This window comes from Acinonyx jubatus, chromosome A3, assembly GCF_027475565.1.
Source record: "Acinonyx jubatus isolate Ajub_Pintada_27869175 chromosome A3, VMU_Ajub_asm_v1.0, whole genome shotgun sequence".
NCBI lineage: Eukaryota > Metazoa > Chordata > Mammalia > Carnivora > Felidae > Acinonyx > Acinonyx jubatus.
In genome coordinates this window covers 24,030,445-24,051,624 of record NC_069388.1, presented here as the reverse complement: position 1 = coordinate 24,051,624, position 21,180 = coordinate 24,030,445, and the positions used below count along the sequence as shown (strand labels likewise).

Here is a 21,180-nt window from a genome sequence, read left to right as displayed (position 1 = left end):
CTTAACATGCAGACACCCCTGAAAGGAGCACCAAATCCTTCCCCAGTTAAGAGAGGCTGCAGTGGAATGAAAAATTGAAATTAGGTTATCTGTGTTGAATTGAGCACCTTCCCCAAGTATGTTACCTTTTACTGGTCAACATGGAATTTCCCAGTGAATACTGGGAAATTTACTAATAGGCCCCTTCCTCTTCCCTTAGGAGGGCCTAAACAATTCGTTCCTTGCGAATAAACTGTTTTCTTCTCTCTTTTTATTCCCTCTCTATGTAAAATCTTTGTATAGCTCGGCAGAGCTTCCCTCTACTTGTTTATGTGGGATGTTGACCCATTCATGACTCGTGTAATAAAACCAATTAGATCTTCAAATTTATTCCATCGAATGTTTTTTAATAAAGGCTAAAGAACAGAAAATAGGACAAACGTAGGGCTCTGCAAAGAAGGCTCCCCCCTTATAAAGGTGAGAAAATGAGAAAACAGAGATGTAAAGTGGCTTCTCCAAGGTAACCCAGGGGGTGGGGCTGAGCTTGGAGTCCTAAACCTGCATACTCCCAGCTCAGCCCTGACCACTCCATCTGAGAACCTGCCTGGAATATTTCCAAGGGGGTCGCTCTGAAGACCCCAAAGACACCTGACTCCAGTCCCACTCCCCGACTTTACCATGCGTTGGGCGCATTTTGGCTCAGCGACTCACTTTGCCTTAATCAGGGCACAAATGGGGTCTCAGCAACACCCCTTCCTTGCCTTCACACTCGCCCACAACCGTCCACCCAGGATTTCCGGTGCCATCTCAGACCTCGGTGGAGAGTTGAAAACCTCTTCTGACACCATCTTTTGGCACAGGAGTTGGGAATTTTCCACAGCTGAAGCGTTCCTCTGCTTTTCACTATGGGACAGGGCCTGGCAAATTCCTTATGAGCCCTGGTGGAGCTGACTAGACCCGCCCGGCCGTCAGTCCCACGCTGGGTCCTGGTAGGCTCTCGGAGCTGTCCGTTTTGACAGGGTGTTGTGCGCAGGCGCGAAAGGTACCGGGACTGGGCTGAGTGCCGGGGTCGCGGAGCTACTGGATCGGTCGGAGATGGTGAGTGTCTGCCTAGAGCTTGTGGTTGGTGGCCGCAGGGTGGTCGAGTACGACCGCCCACCACCCTGCGTCTAGCCTTCCATTCTCTAGGGTCGTCTCAGAGTGCCGGGCTGGGAATCCGCGGGCCGGGGCGGGGCCGGACCCCAACTGACTGGAGGACGGAACCCGGGCAGCGCGGGCCTCGAGACCCGGACTGGGGACCGAGGGGACCGAGGCGGGGCCACCGGTCTCGCAGGCTCTTGACCGGAAGCGGGAGCTCGGGCCTCGGCAAGGGTCTGAGAGAGAGGGGGAGGCCAGCCGAGAGGCCCTTACAGTTTAGAGTTCTGGGCCTTGTAGCGCGATGACAATAACGATAAGGTTTCCTGGAAGCTTAATTTGTGTTCGACGCTGCTAAGCGCTTTACGTATTTTGGCTTTCCTCCTCACCACAGTTCTGTGAGGTAGGTACGACCATTATCCCCATTTGACATACTTGAAAGCTAAAGCCGAGTGAAACTAAATGCCTTCTCTTAGGAAATGGCGGAGGTTGATTTGAACCCCAGAAGCTTGATTGACACCTTTCTGTCCCTGTGGTTCTTTCGAGCGTCTGGGATTTGGTGCATGAATCAAACCGGCGGGGTCCACCCTTGGGCATCCCAAAGCGTTGCTGGCGGGAACTGTGTGGGCTCTTTATGACTTTATTGGTTTGTTTTCTCATGTTTTTAATCCTCCCGACTTGGGGAAACTTGAAAAGACTTATTAAATGTGAAATCAAAAATCTTATTTAAAAACCGTAAAACCCACAGGAAAAATTGAAAAGGAGAAAGGAACAGTGCCGTGACCTAAAGGCAAGCACTTATAATTAGACATTTGTCTAGTCTTTCTGTCTTCAGCTTTCCTTTAATATAGTTTAGCTCCTACTAAATGTACAGTTGTGGTCTCGGCTTTTTTCATTTATTATTACACCACAAAGAATATGATTACATCACTAAAAACATGTAATGTTTCAAACATATGTAACTTTAAAACTGTAAAGAAAAATTTTAACAGATAATACCCGCAACACAGTAAAAACAATAATCTGAAAGGATCTAACTGAAAAATAAATCTCCCACCCAACCCTGACCCCTAGCCTTTGTCTCCAGAGTTGAAAGTTCTTTATATATCAACAGGCATGTATATGCTCCCTCTTTTTCTGACACAAATGGTGGCTTACTGCAACCTGTACCACGCTATTGTGTGTTTATACTCATGAAAACAAAACATATTTAGACGCACATTTTAACCAATTCAGGCATATCAAGTATATTGAAGCATGTAATGCAAAAAGTACATGAAGTACCTATCTCACACCCCTATGATGTGTGCCAACAACTGTTGGCATTTGGCTGTTTTCTTCTAGGTTTGATTAGTGCATAACCACATGTACATATAAGCTTGTTTATCACATGAAACTGGAACATACATGTTTCTACATACTAAGTTTACTTTAGGCTATATAGAGAGCGAGAGATCTCCTGCAGCTTACTCTGTTCACTTAAAAATATCAAACATTTTTCCATGGCAATATATACAAATCTTTATTCTTTTTAAGGATTGTATGGTATTCCATTGCAGTATATATACATTTAGGTGATTTACAGTTTTCCACTCTATATACAGTTTTGCTATAACTATTGTCTTTTTGTGTATGTGTGTGTGCTCATGCTAGTGTTTTATGTAGTGTTTATGGAGGATATAGGGTAGATTCCTAGAAGTGCTACTTCTGGCATCCATAGTTTAGTTTGGTAGAAACTGCCAAATTGCCCTTTTTATGGTGATATAAAAATCATCCATAATTCTATCTAGTCTTACTCCACCACACAACTATTTTCAACTCTGTATGTTCTCCTTCCTCTTGGTTCACATATGCATATTTTTCAAGATGTACATTCTATTCTTTTTTGTTTTAGTATCCAAAGACATTGAACCTTGTTGCTACATCATCTTTGTGATGAATTCTTTTTAGTGACTGCATAATAGTAAAATAGTTGTACCATAATTTGACAAACCATTCCCCCTGGCATACGTTTGGGTTGCTTCTAACTCTTCATTAGTAGAGGTAATGATGTGATGAGTATTTCTGTATATGTAGAGTTTTTCTTCTGTTACGTTACGTTACGTTACGTTACGTTATTTTAGAGCGCACAAGGCAGGGGAGCGGCAGAGGGGAAGAGAGAATCTTAAGCAGACTCCACATTCCAACATGGAGCCAGATGGATGGCTTGATCCCACAACCCTGGGATGGGGACCTGAGCCGAAATCAAGAGTCAGACACTTAAATGACTGAGTCACCCAGGTGCCCCTGTTTTTCTTTTTGAAAAATTTAGATTATTTCCTTAGGAGAAATTCTCAGGAAAAGAATTTCTGAGGCCACTGGACCAACACACTTATGGGTCTTGCAGTAGTGTTGTCCTGTGACTTTACGAAAAGGTCAGATTGCCTTTGTACCAGGTTTGCCATAACTGCCAGCATTTAAAAAGATACTTCAGCATTGCTATAATTTTTCATTTTTTTATTTATAGGAAACAGTGAACATTTTTCTGTATGGTTGTATTTTCTCTTAGGTGTATTTTTTACTAGTATCCTTTTGGCCCACTTAACTTTTACAACACCCAGTGCTCATCACAAGTGCCCACTTAACTTTTAGATTTTTTTTGTTTAAGCTTATTTATTTACTGTGAGAGAGAGAGAGAGCATGAGCAGGGGAGGGGCAAAGAAAGAGCGAGAGAGGGAATCCCAAGCAGATAGTGCAGAGCCCTACACAGAGCTCAATCTCATGAACCATGAGACCATGACCTGAGCCGAGATTGAGTCGACGCTCAACTGACCGAGCCATCCAGGCGCTAGACTTTCTATTTTTCTTAGTCATTTTGTATGATATTTTGGAATTACTCTTTTGTTATATCAGATGCACATGTTTTTCTGTCCTTTTGATTCATTTTTGTTTTATACAAATTAAAATGTTTATGCTTAGTAGTCAGATTGGTCACGGTTTCTTTGTTAACTATTTGCTTCAGATAGTTATTGCTACCAGGCTGAACTAACAAGTAATCCTGGAGTTTTACTGCTATTTGTTTTTCCATCTGTCAGCAACATGCACCTAGGAACTAAAGAACATACAGACACCCATGTTCGTAGTACCTACTACCCAGGATGCTGAGGATACCAGTTGGGCTCTCTCTAGGACAGGAAGTTGGAGATGTAAGTCAACCCTGGGGGACTGCATATCCAGTCAGATATTTCTGATACCAGTTGGCTAGCTCTGCAGAAACAACAAACTTTGAGCTAGAGGTGGCATGACTGGGATGCCTGCCTAGGACTGTCCTTTCCCATCTGTAAATGTCCCTGTTTCTGCTTGTGGCTTTGGGGCATCATTTGTTTTTCTTCTTCGCTCTTTTAGGGCTGAACTTGTGGTTTGTTTTAAGCAGTTTCTCCTGAACCCAGGTAGGTAATTGGTGCCCTGTGTCTCCTGGAGACTCCTCTAGATCTCATGGTCCCCACTCATCCAGGCCTAGCCCCATCCTGGTGGTTGGGGTCAAGTTGGAAAAGCTTTTCTCTAGTCTTACAGAAAACTATTTTTATTTAATTTGACTATGTAAAAAATTTTTAAACTTCTGATTATTGAAGAAAATCAGAAGATTAAGTGAAAAAGGGAGGGAAGTGTAATTTATGTGATGGACAAAAGTCTAATGTTTCTAACATACGAAGTTTTTGAAAATCAATAGAAATGTGGAAAAAATCAGAAGACTCAAAATGGAGAGATGTAAACAGTAAAGTTCATTTCAACTTCACTGATAATTCTTAAAAATGAAAATAAGTTGACTTTCTGTTGTTATATGATTTGTGCATATCAGATTAGTAAAGAGTCGGAAAACATTGGCAATACCGGTCCTCTTTATTCCTTGAACATGCCAAACTTGTTCCCTGCACTGCTTTTGCTTTCAGTCCTTTGCCTGGAGTGCTCTTCTTTCTCATCATTTAGTTCTTGGCTTAAAGATTACATCCTCAGGTGTTCCTGGTACTAGCCAAAGTAGCATTCTCCTGCACCCTGCCCAGCCCCGTCCCTCTACCCTGCAGTAATCTTGGTTACTTGTTTTTTGAACATCTTTTCGCCAGAATGTGAGCTCCCTGAGGGCAAGGACCTTATCAGTTGTGGTCAGTGGTATATTCAGCTCTTCTCTTGACCTGCTACAGATCTTTGGGCAAAACTCTTCTTTCTGAATCTCCATTTCCTCATTGTAAAATGAAGATCATACTAACCACGAAAGGTTCAGATGAGAGAGGTGTCTGAAAACATTTATCCCAGTATCTGATCTACTGAGCAGGTCAATGCATAATTGGTGTGTTTACTTTTTAAGAAGCCAGATCTCAGTGGCAGGTTCTCATTAAACTTAGGACCACCTAAACCCTAGCTCTTGTTTACCTTGGGTACTGTAAGGTCATGTCTCCCCTCCTATACTTAAAAAGGTTGATTTTTGTAAAACATAGTTGTAGAAGTGATTTTTATTTGCTCATTAAGTATTTATTGAGTCTTTATGGTGCTGAATAGTGGGATTATAAAGTCTAGGTCCCTGTTCCTGGGGTGCTTTGGGTTTAGCACACAGATAGTTACATCTCATTGTGGTAAGTGCTATGAAGGTGGGGTGCCAGGGGTGCCCAGAAGAGGGGCAGGAGGCTCATGAGTTGAGTCCAGAGAGCTGGGAGTTAGTTACATCAAGCAGTGAGTCAGGGAGAAAAGGTTGCTTCCTTCAAAGAGAGCAGCACAGGCCAGGGCCCAGACAGGCCGTGCTTGCCCCCTGCAGTCTTTTCTCCACATAGCAACCGGAGCCATTCTTTTGAAACAGATCTTGTCATTCCTCATGTCAGAGCCTGCTAGTGGCTCCCCATATCATCCTCATTAAAAACCATTCATTGCTGTGGTCTACCAAGCCCACTGAAACCTAATCTGACCATGGCTGCCTCTCTGATCTCTCTCATCTGGTCACCTGTTGCTCACTGCACTTCAGCCACACTGGTTCCTTTGAGCCCTGGAACATGCTATCTCAGGGCTTTTGTATTTGCTCTTCACATTGCCTGGAACACTCTCCCTAGAAATCCACATTAGCTCCCTCATTTTCTTCAGATCTCTACTCAACTATCACCTTAGTGAGGACTTTGCTGACACTTATTTAAAATTGCCATCAGTCCTTGCATTCCAGATGCCCCTTCCCTACTATATCTGACATTTATACTTCACTTATTTCTTTGTTTAATGTCTGCTCTTCCCTCCATGTCAGCTTCATGAAGGCATGGGTTTTTTGTTAGATTTTGTTCACTACAGCATCCCCAGACCTAAAACAATGTCTGGCACATAGAAGGTACCCATATACCTGAAGTGGGGCTGAAGTATAACAGTCATGAAATAATTCATCTTTTTCATTTGAGCCCCACTTTGTAGTCTCCAGAGGATATTTCAGACCTCTATTCTGACATCTTTGATTTTAGCTTTCTTTCCCTTCTCTAGGTTGATTGCAGATTGGCTGGGCTGTCGATGTTGAGTATGTCAGAGCCCTGTGGTCTCCATGTTAGAGATCTCTTTCTTGGATGCACGGAGAAGGGTTAAAAAATGTTTTTAAGTAGAAACAACATATGAGAAGAAAAAGAGTCTGTTTTGAAAAAGAAAAAGAAGAAGAAAGAAAACCTTATCTATAATTTCCTGCTCTCAATGTGGCTCTTATTTTTTTCAAAGTCCTAACTCTCTGATTTTTTTTAATGTTTTTATTTATTTTTGAGAGAAAGAGAACGAGCTAGGGAGGGGCAGAGAGAGAGAGGGAGACACAGAATCCAAAGCAGGCTCCAGGCTCTGAGCTGTCAGCACAGAGCCCAATGTGGGGCTTGAACTCACGAATGGTGAGATGACAACTTGAGCCGAAGTCAGACGTTTAACCAGCTGAGCCACCCAGGCGCCCCCTAACTCTCTAATTTTCATATGGTTGCCATCATCAAGCACTTTATTTTTGCATTTTAGCTGCTTTCACTTAATGTTATGTCATACTTTTGTGGTGTTATAAATATTCTGATCACCATTGTTATTTTTGTGTGTTAAATTCGTATGAATGGACATTCCATTGTTTATTTGGCTTTTTTTCCTAATGATTGGGCATTTTTGGCTCTTTCTACTTTTTGCTACTGCAAGGTGTCACTGCAGTATTGTTGTATTCTTCCTTTAAGTTATTTCCTTAGGATGAATTTCAGGAAAGTTACCAGGTCAGGTTGAGTACTGTGTAATATTTACCACTATCATACTTTACCCCTCCTCTCCAGAATAGCACTTAATAGGAGCTCAGTGAAAGTCTGTTGAATGAATTATGACCTCATATATGCATGACCCATTACATTGTACTCAAATCCACAGAGCTAGCCCTGTCCTTTTACCCAGGCTCCAGATTTATGAGGCTTCAGGCTATTTGCCATTTTGTAGGAAGAACTTGTTTGCCCTTCTCTCCAGCATTTGAGTATTCTTATATCATTGGTGAGTGGGTGGTAGTGACTGGATTGTCAGTCTTATGCCTACTAGAAAAACAATACTTCATTGTGCTATGTCCATCTACTGTTTAGAAGCTCCTCCTCTTCAGGCCAACCCATTAGCCCTTGGGGGTGGGGAACCACTTTTTTTAGGCGGATGGAGCCTCTGTTTTCAACATAGTCCCAACTCAGCCTTTGAGTAGCTTCTGACTGGATTCTGGACCTGTCTGGAAGGAGCCTCCTAAAAACAAGCACACTTGAAGGCCAGTTTCCATCCACAGAAACAGGCGCAGTTCAGTCAAGCAGCTGTTTATTGAGCACCTAACTCTGCAGAGCATTGTAGAAACTCTAAGTAAACCAGTACCTAATGCATTTCTAGTCAAGAGCTTGGGGAGTCAGAAATGGGCAGACTCCCCTGAGTTGAGGATCAGTAAAAGCTTCATGGATGAGGTGATGTCTTAAATGGCCTAGAAGAATTTGTTGGATTTCTTTGTTAGGGTAAAAAAGATGTAGAGATAGGTATGGGAATGGAGATGAAGAGTTGAAGGAAAGGTAAAAGAGATAGGAGTGATCATATAGAAAGCCTGGCATGGCAGGGTGAGGACCCACATGCCATGTGCTAGTTTCTGGAGAATCAGGATTAATGAGCCCCTTCCCCAGGCTGTGTGCCATGTGTTACGCTCTCAGATGCTAGCTTATTAAGTCACTGAATTTATCCTCATGGTGTTAGAGCAAATACTTGGTGCCCTGGAAGAGACAAGCGACATGCGCTCAGGGAATCAGAAAAGACTGTTTATTTCGCACCGGTGCCAGCCCAGCAGAGTCACCTCCAAAGCCTGAGCCCCGAACTTTGGCATCAGCCTTCTTTTATGGTTGGGATGGTAGGAGGTTGAGAGACAAAAGAAAAAGGGGAGGGGGCACTTATCAGTGGTGCTCTGCAGGCAGTTGGTGGAGGCAGAAAGCAAGTAAGATCATGGAAGCCAAAAGCATGCAAAGGGAATATCCAGCCACAGACATCTGACTGGCCCTTTGTATCTTATTTTTACTAGCTTTTCTTCTCAATGGAGTCACTTTTCTTCTTTAGAATGTTTTCAGTTGTGCTGTTTGGGCCACAAGTGACAACTTAGTCCTCTTCCTGTTAAGACACCACTGTTTGGGTTTTTTTCAAATCACCAGAGTCCTTTCCTAAGGTGTACCAAATATGTGAGTCATGGATGCCTCTATACTCCAAGAATGGTATTTATATTCTGCTCCCAAACAGCTACGCAGGGAGGGAAAATAGTGCCTGATAGGCAAAGGGCCTGGAGTAGCCCCGCCCCATGCTGGGGTTTAAGTGCTGGAAATGGCCTAGGGACCACTCCGAACAAGCCTGGGGGCTTTGAGGAGGTGCCTAGTGCCTGGGTGTTGTTTGTTATTGGAAGACAAATATATGATTCATTTGCCAGGAGTGTGAGGGAATTAATCCAGTCTTACTGGCCCTTCTTAACTTTGGTCTTGTTCTCTCTGGCAGGCAGAGGTGGAAGAGACACTGAAGCGACTTCAGAGCCAGAAGGGAGTACAGGGAATCATCGTGGTGAACACAGAAGGTACCCCCTCCCTTTGGCTATGACCTGCACACAGGCAGACCCCCAGAAAACAGCCCAAATACAGCCTGACACTGTTTACTAAGCCCCTTCATGTATGGGATCTAATTTTTACCCTTTTTAAAACATTTCCAGTGTCCCAGCACTATAGTTGGAATTCCAAAGTTTAAAAAAGTAAAAATTCACTCAGTCCCACTGCCCTAACAGATCATACTTTTTAATGTGCCATGCTTTTTTTTAGCCCTTGTACAGGTATGTCTTCTCTTACTCTTTTGCATGTTTATTCATGAGGTTGTTTTTTGGCTTTTTTCCTTCATAATTTACATGACCAAATTTTTTAACTACCAGTTCAATGTTTATCAGACATGCCCCATTTATATTGTTTCTACTTTTTAAAAAAGTTTTTTATTTATTTTGTGTGTGAGAGACAGAGAAAAAAAATGCAAGTTGAGGAGGGGCAGAGAGGGAGAGAGAGAATCCCAAGCAGTCTCTGCACCATCAGCACAGAGATAGATGTGGGGCTCGAACCCACAAAAACTGTGACATCATGACCTGAGCCAAAATCAAGAGTCGGATGCTCAACCAACTGAGCCATTTAAGTGCCAGGCGCCCCTCTACTTTTTTTTTTTTTTTTTTTTGAAGTAAACTCTACCCATAGTGTGGGGCTCAAACTCATGACCCAGAGATCAAGAGTCACATGCTCTACCGACTGAGCCAGCCAGGCACCCTGTTTCTGCTTTTTTGCTAGATAATACTCTGGCCTATAGCTTTTCCCTCCTCTTCTATAGCATTTTTTTTTAAACATCCCAAAGAGTACAGTTACTAATTTTCCCAAGCTACGATGGACTAACATTTATCACACGCTTGTTTCATGCCAGGCCACAGGCTGGTGCTTTATAAACATATTGTTTCATTTGTTCCATAAGGCAGCCCTGTTGTCTCCATTTTGTAGTGGAGAACATGGAGTCTAGACATTTAATTGATTTGGCTGCCATTACAGAGCCAAGGTTTCATTCCAAGTCTGTCTGAATGCACTTGCATTCTCATACACTGTACTGTGAAGGATCAGAGTAGCTGCTGGTCTGTGGCCCAGGCCATGCCCAGGGTCAGCCCGGCTGGGCTCCCCCGATCAGCGTTTAGTCAACTCTGATTTGTTTGGGACTTCTTGAGAGCCCTGCGTGGATACGTTATCATTCTAGGCCTTGTTTTTAGAAAGGGGAGAATTCTCAATAATGCCTACGTGATAGAGCAAAATGAAAGTCATCAAGAATGAAAAAGTGAAAGTGGCATGTCCTCAGAATATTGTTTTCCAGGGGTGTCTGGGTGGCTCAGTTGGTTAGGTGTCCAACTTCGGCTCAGGTCATGGTCTCGCAGTTTGTGGGTTCGAGCCCTACATGAGGCTCTGCGCTGACAGCTCAGAGCCTGGAGCCTGCTTTGGACTCTCTCTCTCTCTCTCTCTCTCTCTCTCTCTCTCTCTCTCTCTCTCCCCCTCTCCCCCCCTCTCTCTCTCTCTCTCTCTCTTTCTCTCTCTCTCTGCCCCTCCCCCACTTGTGCACACTCTCTTTCTCTCTCTCTCTCTCTCTCAAAAATTAATAAACATTAAAAATTAAAAAAAGAAAATAAAAGAATATTGTTTTCCAGGGTACCTGGGTGGCTCAGTCGGTTGAGCATCTGACTCTTGATTTCGGCTCAGGTCATGATCCCAGGGTTGTGGTATCGAGCCCCACCTCATGCTCCATGCTGCTCATGGAGCCTGCTTTGGGGTTCTCTCTCTCCCTCTGCCCCTCTCCCCCACTCACACTCAGGCTTCTGTGTTCTTTTTCTCTAAAATAAAAGTTAAAAAAAAAAAAATGTTGTTTTCCAAGTTGTCAGACCCTGGCCAGCCTAGAATTAGGCAGTACATGCTCTCCAGTTTTGTCAGACTCTAATTATACCCTGCAATCGAAGCAGGCAGCATGGTGGGAGCCCTCAGGACATTGTGGAAGCAGGTGCAGGTCCCAGTTCAAGTTTGCCACTGATCAGCTGGAGGACCTGGCACTTCCTCTTCCCCTCTTCAGACCTCAACTGCCATAAGTGGAATGGTTGATTGAGGTAGTTTCTTCTGGGTGTTTCTTACTCCAAGACCTAAAAGACCATTTGTGTATCACCCAGAGAGAGACTTTCTTCTTTCTTGGACTGGACATTTTTTTTAAGTTTACTTATTTTTGCGAAAGAGAGCAAGAGTGAGCATGCACACTCAGTGGCAGGGCAGAGAGAGGAGACAGAGGATCCAAAGCAGGCTCCATGCTGACAGCAGAGATCCCAATTCAGGGCTCGAATTCACGAACCATGAGGTCATGACCTGAGCCAAAGGCAGACACTTAACTGACTGAGCCTCCCAGGTGCCCCTTGGACTGGACATTTTTGACCGCAAATGGGTAGGGAACAGCTCCCGGGGTTGTTCCCCAAATGGGGAGGGAACAGGCCTCCATCAGTATTTGCAAACTACAACCTTCATTCTTACCTTAAAATGGTCTCAAAACTTGAGCTTTTTCATTGGGAAAATAGAGCCTCAACTGCTTACCTTTTGGATACTAATGAGCACTTCTTTTTCATAAACGAATGTGGCAGTATTGCCTAGTGACTAAGAATATAGAACACAGAACCAGACTGCGTAGGTTTGAATCCTGACTCTACTTATCAGATGTGTGATCTTGGGCTAGTCATTTAACCTTTCTCTTCCAGTTTCCTCATCTGTAAAATGTGGATAATTATACTGCCTTCCAGGGAAGCTTTTAGAACAGTACCTGATGTATAGTAAATGCCATATAAATGTTAAAATTATCATGTGTATGTATTTATTTATTTTTAATTTGTGTCCCATTCACAGAGCTCCCACTTTAGTCCTCATTTACATTTCACACAGTGCCCCTGCCAGGCAGGGGTATTGCCCATTTTTCATATGAGAAACCCAGAGCTGATGACCTGTCCAAGGTCAGCCAACTGTGAATGGAGATGGTCAGAACTCACTGCTCTATAGAGCCTTTAAGCTTTCTGGAAGCTTCCATTAAGGATGATTAGTTAGGGGGGTGCCTGGGTAGCTCAGTCAGTTGAGCATCTGACTTCAGCTCAGGTCATGATCTCGCCGATCCCAAGTTCGAGCCCCGCATTGGGCTCTGTGCTGACAGCTCAGAGCCTGGAGCCTGTTTCGGATTCTGTCTCTCTCTCTCTCTCTCTCTCAAAAATAAACAGTTAAAAAAAAAAAGGATGATTAGTTAGGGATTCCTATTATCCCCTGTAGGGTTTTCCTACCCCCATAATTCAACTCAGGGGCCTCTTCTTGCAGGATGCCTTTCCTGATCACTCCAGTCCAGACTGATTGCTTTTGGCCCTGAACTCATGACACACCCTTATCCTAGTCACTTGCCAAACACCTGCCACTAGCTTTTGACTTCTCTGAGTTGGCCATATTTAACTGTTTCACAATAAAAGTGTGAATTTAAGCAAGATTGCCAAGAACTTAAGGAATATTTCATTCCATTTGTACCTGGTCAGACCACCTGCCATCTTCTGCTGCTACCCACACGGGGCAACATAAAAGACTCAAATGTGTAAGCTTCATGAGGTTAGATATTTGTCTCTTGTGTTCACTACTGTATCCCCAGTACCTAGAACAATGTTGACATGTAGTTGGTGCTTAATAAATAGTAGTCCCCCCACACACCTTGTCTGTGGTGGGGGGGGGGTACATTCCAAAACCCCCAGTGGATGCCTGAAACCGGGATAGTACCCAACCCTATGTATACTGTGGTTTTTTCCTACATGTACACACTTGTGATAAAGTTAAATTAGTAAATTAGGCACAGTAAGAGGTTAACAATAACTAATAGTAAACAACTATAACACTATACTATAATAAAAGTTAGGTGAATATGGTCTCTCTCAAAATATCGTATTATACTGTATTCACCCTTCTTGGGATGATGTGAGATGATAAAATTGCCTACGTGATGAAATGAAGTCAGGTGAATGACATACAGGCATTGTGACGTAGTGGTAGGCCACTGTTGACCTGATCAGGAGAATCATCTGCTTTCAGACCAGAGTTGATGCAGGTAACCAAAACCATGGAAAGTGATACCGCAGATAAGGTGAGGGGCTACTGCCTCTGTTAAATATTGTTAATGTTCTTTATTGTTGATTGATGAGGCTGGGTTTGGTGGGAATATCTGGTTATACAACTTTGGTCTTGACAGATCTGAGCCCCAGGTTAGAAATCCTGCTCCCTTGTGACCAGCTACTTCTGCAGAGTGCACAGTCCCAATTTGTAAAGGAAGAAGCTTGAAGCAGGCGACCTAATCATTAGGCTATCTTTGAGATGTCTGCAGTTCTGACACTGTCTGAATCTGGACTTAATCTCTTATCCTTATTTGAAATTCTCCCCAGTTTTGGTCCCTGTTCTGCCCCCTCACCACCTCTAATGTTTTCTTTTGTTTTTAAAGTGAGCCATCAAGTAGTTTCTTGTCTCCTTCATACACCTCTCACTAAGTAGAAATGTGATAAAAATCATGATAGTATTTGAATTGCTGAAAGAAGCCCTTGAGAGCACTCATTTGTCACCAGCAATAAATGCTTAATGGAGTCTCTTTAATGACAATGGTGAGTGTAGCAGACCTGGTCCTGACCCCCAGGAAGCTTATAGTCATAATGATCACTTCCATAATGGTGAGGTGTCAAACTCCAAAGAAAATGCTCCAAAGGAAAATCATGTGGGATGGTAAAATAGGGGCATTGACCACATCTGGGGCTGGGTAGATACACCAGAAAATGGAAACCTGAGGAATCAGTGGGAATCACAAAAGAATGAGGAAGGAAGGAAGGAAAGTTCCAGGCAGAGAAACCTGAAAGAAGGTGGCCTTGTGGTATATAAGAAGAGAAGGATAAGAGGTTTGATCATGCAGACTTTGCCAGGCCTTGATACTGGCCCTTCAAGTACCCTGGGTGGGGATGGGATTTATTGTGTGGTGATGTTGATAACAAATCAACATTTATTACATTCATACTCTCTTTCCTAAATATTCTTAAATGAATTAGCCATATTTAATCCTCACAGCACAAGTATCACTTTACAGATAAAGAAATAGAGGTTTAGGTTAAGTCACATGTCTGAGGCCACATAGCTATGAAGAGACAGAGCCCAGGGTATTTATCCAGGTCAGAGTTTCTACTCAGTCATCACCGTAGCTGCTCATAGGCCATCCTTGGGAAAGTCCGCTATGAAGTGAGGTCTCCAGGTGCCCTGGTGGGCACATTGTTGTCATCCAGGATCCAGTAGCAGCGCTAGTGATCTAGTCCTCTTGTCCCTTAGCATATGTGCTGCCGAAGCAAGCACCCTCTCGTCCCTTAAAGGCAAGTGATCACTATGGTCTGTCTTCATGACTTCACTTCGCTCAAAGCAGTCTCTCTGACTCAGCTGCCTCTCTTGCCACTATGTCCTCTTCTGCCCAATCTCGTGTTCCTGCTCCCTAAGAAGAAAAGATTGGGCCAGTTTCTTGCCACCTGTGAGAAGGCCTGAGGGTGATTGCCTTTGGCCAGTCTTTAAGCTGGTCACTTGTGGGCCAGATCAGCAGGGTTGTCAGCCCCCAAATCTAGCCACTTACATGTGAGGAGCCACTTGTGCCATATTCCCCACAAGTGCCTGTCAGCTGTGGGCACTTAAGGCCTCCTCATTGGAACCTGCTAATATGTCACGGTGATTCATAGATACCTGATGATTTAGTTGTGTTCTGAGGTGGCTCAGGCTGAGCCCGATTCTTCACCTCCATGACAATAGGCACTGTCTAGTAAAAGAGGTCCATTTAATAGTTCATTGCAAGAAAACAATCCTCAAAACAGAAAAGGCTTCGTACACAATGGTGTTCGCTGCTTAGTAATTAAGTAATAAAATCCAGCCTATGTACCAGCAATAGAGGAATGATTAACTCTGTGGAAGGTCCATTTGTGGGCTCTTTGAAAGCAATAGCAATGCTGTTTACAAGTGTATATGCAGACAGAGAAACAGGCTTAAATTTGAGGGGCACAATCATGTGTATAGACAATGTGTTTACAACTGGGCCCAAAGCCTCCATTGGTGGGAACTGGATCAAAACACTAGAGATGGTAATGTCTTGGCACAAGCTGACCTTTTTCTTCTTCCTACTTTTCAATATTTACCAATTTGTAAGAGCTGCCCTCCTTGTTCAGGTTCTAAATGTTCTGAATGATAGTCTCTCCTTTTATTGCTAGAAGCCAGTCAAGACAGTGCCAAGAAAAGAGGAACCCAGCAGCAGAGCCCACAGGCCTACATTTGAATCCTAGCCCCACTGCTTATCTGCTGTGTGACCGCTCAGAGCTTCTGTTGCTTCATTGGCGAGTGAAGATGGTGATACCACCCCCAGAGTAGTTCTGGGGACTGGCACTGCCATAGTTAAAGTGCTCAGCACTGTGCCTGTCAAGCCCTCAGTAAATACTGGCATTGATTGTTAACTGTCAGTCCAGTACTCTTGAATTAAGGGTGCAGTGTTAGGAGCTGGGCAGAAAAGGGCTTCAACATCCTGTTCAGTCTCTGCTCTCCCTCAGGCATTCCCATCAAGAGCACCATGGACAATCCCACCACCACACAGTATGCCAACCTCATGCACAACTTCATCTTGAAGGCCCGGAGCACCGTGCGTGAAATCGACCCCCAGAATGACCTCACCTTTCTTCGAATTCGCTCCAAGAAAAATGAAATTATGGTTGCACCAGGTAAGAGGTCTTCCGTATTCCCACTTGGGAGCAGACTGTCACAGCATATTCTGTGCCGCTTATCAGGAAGGCTTGGCACATTGCTGTCTCCACAGGTGCCATGGAAAGGACTGAAGAGTTGAAGGTTCAGAGGTAATATGCCTCACTGCCTGGCCAGTCTCTGGTTGGCATCCCCAACAAATACTTATTCACTGTTACTCTAGACCAGACCCTGTACTAGATTCTAGGACACAGAGGGGAATCGTGATCTCATGAAACATAGAGGAAGGTATGATTAGGTCTTCCCAGAAGAGGGAACATTCGAGCTAAATCTAGAAGGCACAAGAAAGAGTGTAAGCAAGTTGGAGGGGTGGGAAAGCTGTGTTTGAAGGAAAAAGAATTTAGTGATTTAAAATTCAAAGCATAAGGTAAAAATACGTACAGTCATTTTATCCTTGAAAAAAAGTTAAATTGCCCACTTCTAAAGTATAGTCCTAGGATGCCAGGGTGGCTCAGTAGGTTAAGCATCGACTTTGGCTCAGGTCATGATCTCACGGTTCATGAGTTCAAGCCCTGCATCGTGCTCCCTGCTGTCAGCACAGAGCCTGCTTTGGATCCTCTGTCTCCCTCTCTTTCTGCCCCTCCCCCTCTCTTGCTCTTTCTCAAAAATAAACATTAAATAAAGTCAGTCCATCCCTCAGTCCTGTCTTTCTGGGCCCCGTATGGTCAGCTTTTCCTCCAGCATTGGAACAGATTGCTGCTTTTGTTTCTCATGCAGTGCTTGGTCTGCATTTAGGAGCTGTGCGTACAAACAGTACCTGTGCCTTGAGGATCATTTGCACATGATGAGATGCTCCTCCTGGGAGAAGCCCACAAGGACTGGGACCACAGGAGGGAATATCAGGGCCACCTGTCCCGGCCTACATCACCTCACTCACATTTACAGACTGGGGTGGTAGACAGATTGATTTTCCAGGACTATTTTTATATTGTTTCTTCTCTCCCTCCCTCTGTCTTTTTTGGGTGAGCCACATAGTTGTGAGTGTGCAGGAGTTAGGTGTGCACGCGATGATGCTTGTATAGCTCATCTAGGCCATCAGTATATGTGTATGAAGAAAGAGAGGTAGGACATTTGGTCAAGAGGTGTCAAACACCAAACTCAGCTGTGTGGACTTGACCCTGTGAGAGTTCTAAAGGCAAGAAGGTGGTATGATTGTGACTGGGTTCTAGATGAAGGAGGGAAATAGGGAGGCTAGGGATGCTGAAGGTCCTTGGGCTTGGCTTGGCAACACAAGTGGCAGGGAGGCTGGCTGCAGAATTCTGGAGTAACTTGATGTGGGGTCAGCCACCCAAGTAGCAGAGCAATGTTGGTTCTGTTCCCAAGCCTGTTCTGGCCCAGTTCTGCTACTTGAAAGGATACAAAGGAGAGAACCATTGACCGAGTCACAGGGGCCCACAGTCTCCCTGGGACACTCCCTAGAGGGGTGGGGACAGAGCTGGTTGATAACAGAGAACATAAGATCACTTCAGTGGCATTTATTCCAAAAATATGCCATACACTGTGTATCAGTTTAATCAGTGTCTAATGCATCACTTGCCAACCTATTATGATGCTCTGGTTCTGTGAGGAAAACCAGATTGCAGCAGACAGAAGCTATTTCCCCTTGAGTGTGACTTTACATCAACCAAAGTCTGAACCCCGATTTCCACATCTGTAAAGCATCAAGTAGAGTATTATACTGCTCTCGTCCCCTGAGACACCCCATTGATTGAGGGGTCGGCTTTGGGTGAGGCAGAAAGGCTCAGAAATATTTGAACTCATAACCGTCCCAAGATTTCATGTTGTATGGCTACACAAACCTCCACATCCCTAAAAGTTAGGCTAGGAATGGTCTCTGTTGACCCTGTGTGTCCGAGTAGACTTTGTGCCCACGTGAGGGCACACATTGTGAGGCAAAGACAAATGATGTGGTTTCCAAATTCGATTTTCCATGGACAATTTCTCTTGACTTAAAGCTTCTGAGAATGTCTCCTCTGGACCCACAGAGTCATCTGGAAGCTCCTGACTGTCCATTCTCAGCTTGGCTGCAAAGGCATCTTCAACTTGCCCTTAAGGACCCAAAGGCATTCAGAGTTAACGGGTGTAGTTGCTACTTGAGTCCAGGATTGGCAACTCCCACGTTAGAGGTTCTTCTTGGGGTTCACAGGCCCAGAAGCCTCTCAGCCCTGTCAGTGGAGGTGAGGATGGAGTGGCTGGACCCTTCCTAAGCAACACACAGAGGCCTGCAGGGAGGATGTGCACACCCTCTCACTCTCACTTGCTCGCTCACTCTGTCTGACACTCTCACTCTGACAGTGCCTCACATTCCTTTATACTGGAGAGGTGTGTGACTGCTTGAGGTTGCCTTAAACACAGTGAAAGTTCCTTCTGAACACCCTCACCACCTCTCCAGCCGTCCTGCTGCTACCAGTGCTCCATCTTGCCTTTTCATTTAGCCAACCAGCCTGCTTATCTGTATTTTAAGTCTGTCTCCCCGCCTACACAGTTCCAAGAGGACAGAGATTTGTAAGCACATAGTATACATTTAACACATAATTGATTAATAAATATATGAATGACTCCCTAGATCTCCCTCCATTGTTGACACCCCACTGTGGGAGTAAGAGGTGGGGTCACCAGTGGGGGATGAGGGTCAGGAATGTCTGTGGGACATGGTATTTAGGATGAAAACCAATGATTTGATAACTTGACACACCCACTTTGATATGGCAAAAATACGTGGGGGGGAGGGGGGGCGGGGAGGGCAGGGCAGGAGCCTCTAAAGCATTAGGGCCAGAATGCCTTAGGATTTCCGCAGAGCACAAGCCCCACAGGGACAGCCCCCAGCCTAGAACAGGCCTAGTTGCCGCATGTTTGAGGTGGGTCCTTCTGAGACTGTAATTAGCACCCCACCCCACACCTTGGGAACAACTTGGAGGAGCACTGCCCAGGAAGGAAGTCCACTGTCCCCTTCTTCCACCTCATCTTTCTCGTTGATCAGACTGAGAAGCTGCGTCCCAGACCACAAATAGCAAAGATAGTTTCAGACCGTCTGGCCCTCCATATGTGTACCAAATTTCATCCCATCCTGGCCAAGAATAGCCCATGTGAAAAGACTAAAAAAACAGACTTTGGTTTTCATTTATTAACCTAACTAATATAAAGCCAAGTTAATGCAGCATAATCAAGCTTTAACACTCTGCTTCCCACAAAGCTCTTATAGTGATAGTATTGAATTTAGAGTTTGATTATTTGGAAAAAAGACTCTAGTATTGCTAATTGTGTCTCTTTCTCTTGGTGACTTGTTAATTATTTCTGTTTATATTTTTAAGTGATTTAACTTATACAGATTACTTAGCCATGAAATTATTAATCTTGTAAAATCTGTTTCCTCCTATCTGCAACAGTCTGTTGTCATGGGAAGAAGCAAACTTTAGGCTTGAATCAGCACACACAAAGCAAACAAGGCCAAGGTCCTGCCATTTCTCCCTTGTTCAGCAGAGGGCAGATCAGAAGCGTTCAGTGTTATCTGGGTCAAACCCAGCTAGCTACCTAGCTACCCAGCTCTGCATTTTTGCCTTGGCTTGGGCAAGTCATTTCACTCTCTGAGCCTCAATGAAATGGAAAACACTATTATCTGTCTCACAGAGTGATTTACTGAGGTACCATATGAGAAGGGGTTGGCCCGGGGCTAGACACATGGAAGCCTTAGTAAATGTTTGTGGTTTGGTTAAGTGGGCAATGTTGAAACACCCTGCTTCTCCAATTTTTGTTTCTATGATATGAAGAGCAGTCAGGCTCACCCCTGAGAGCTTGGACTAGCTGTGATTTCATGTGGACATTCTTCCTTGCCGGGCTGGATCCCCAGAACTAGAATTGAGATACCTTTGGCTCCATTTGACCTGGTGCCCTTGAAATTTTCCTCATCCAGAAGACTCTTGAAGGCCAGCAGCTGAGCTTGTGATAGAACTGACATTAACCCAAAACCAGTAGGGTTGAGTTTGGAATTCCATTTTTGACACTAACTAGCTGGGTATTCTTAAACCAGTGGTTGTCCCAGAACTTGCGGCATCAGCATCACCTGGGAACTTGTTAAAAATGCAAATTATTTTAACCATCCTGTAATTAAAATTAAAAACCTAATTAAAATTAAAAACCTAATTAAAAATGCAAATTCTTGGGCTCCACTCCAGATCTACTAATCCAAAGGGCTAGGGATGGGGCCCAGCCTTGCCGGTGATTCAGATGCCCTTTCTTTTGAGAACCACTGCCATAAGCAATTCATTTAAAGTCTTTGAACCTGAGTTCTCCTACCCAGAAAACAGAGGTGATAATCCTACTTCCCTGTCAGTACTGTGAAGATTAGAAAAGAGAATACATTGCAAGGCCAGGTAGGAGGAGGGGCTTGCTCTCCAGCAGCCACACCTACCAGAGCCCTACCCCCACCCTCAGGGAAACTTGCAAGTTCATCTTCTGTTTCCCCAGCAGTTGGAAGTAGCCTGAGCATTGATGCTTTTTATTGTTCCCCTCCCCTTTTATGGTTGGTGATTGGATGATTTCCTTTCTAGTGTGTTTTCTCCCATTTTACATTTAGTGATTTATTTTTTCATTTTTCTCTTTTGCAGATAAAGACTATTTCCTGATTGTGATTCAGAATCCAACTGAATAAGCCACTCTCTTGGCTCTGTGCATCATTCCTTAATTTAATAACCCCCAAGAATAATAATGTTAAGCATGTCAACCAACTGGCAGGTGGAAATCACCTTTGAGCCTACTTAGACCAGTCCAGTGACCAAAGTCATCAAAGTCGTCCCTCTGCTGGCCAGTCACCCTTGAGTTCTTGGGTGGGCCTTCTTTCCTCATCTCCAGATTTTGGAGCAAGAGCTTTGAGTAGTCCACACCCTGCTTCCTTCTGACCTTCAGCTCACTTTGTCACCCTTGGAAAAGGCTGTTTTTCTTTAACTAAAAATAACTGAAATGCTTACCCTGCTGTGTGTCTTTAAACACTAGGTTGAAAAGGCCTCTCTGCCTCTCTCTTCCTGTGTAATCACGTGGTCTAATTGCTGAGCCCCAGTGCTGCCTCTGGCCGAGATGGCAGATTGTGCCCATGGTTCAGAGAGACCTGCTCCTTACTGCACCTGTGGCCACACATGCTGAACTGAGTCTTGTTTATAACTGGTACCCTGGTTTCTGGGCCTCTTGTCCCTAGCCA

The 21,180-nt window shown here is 44.3% G+C and overlaps 1 protein-coding gene across 6 annotated transcripts; it reads left to right on the top strand.

The window, feature by feature from the left end:
- Positions 1–992: 992 nt before the first annotated feature.
- DYNLRB1 (dynein light chain roadblock-type 1) lies at positions 993–20,952 on the top strand. Of its 6 annotated transcripts, none has more exons than XM_053200050.1 (6): positions 1,063–1,077; positions 4,188–4,298; positions 9,112–9,187; positions 15,782–15,949; positions 16,045–16,081; positions 20,287–20,314. In XM_053200050.1, the coding sequence occupies exons 2-6, from the start codon at positions 4,251–4,253 to the stop codon at positions 20,297–20,299; spliced, it is 342 nt and encodes a 113-aa protein (XP_053056025.1). In that variant the 5' UTR covers positions 1,063–1,077; positions 4,188–4,250; the 3' UTR covers positions 20,300–20,314. The 6 variants fall into 6 exon arrangements, with proteins under 6 accessions (XP_053056027.1, XP_026925704.1, XP_053056025.1 ...); XM_053200049.1 differs by lacking the exon at positions 1,063–1,077 and adding an exon at positions 1,170–1,516; XM_053200052.1 differs by lacking the exon at positions 4,188–4,298 and having other exon boundaries at positions 993–1,077.
- The last annotated feature ends 228 nt before the right edge of the window (positions 20,953–21,180 follow it).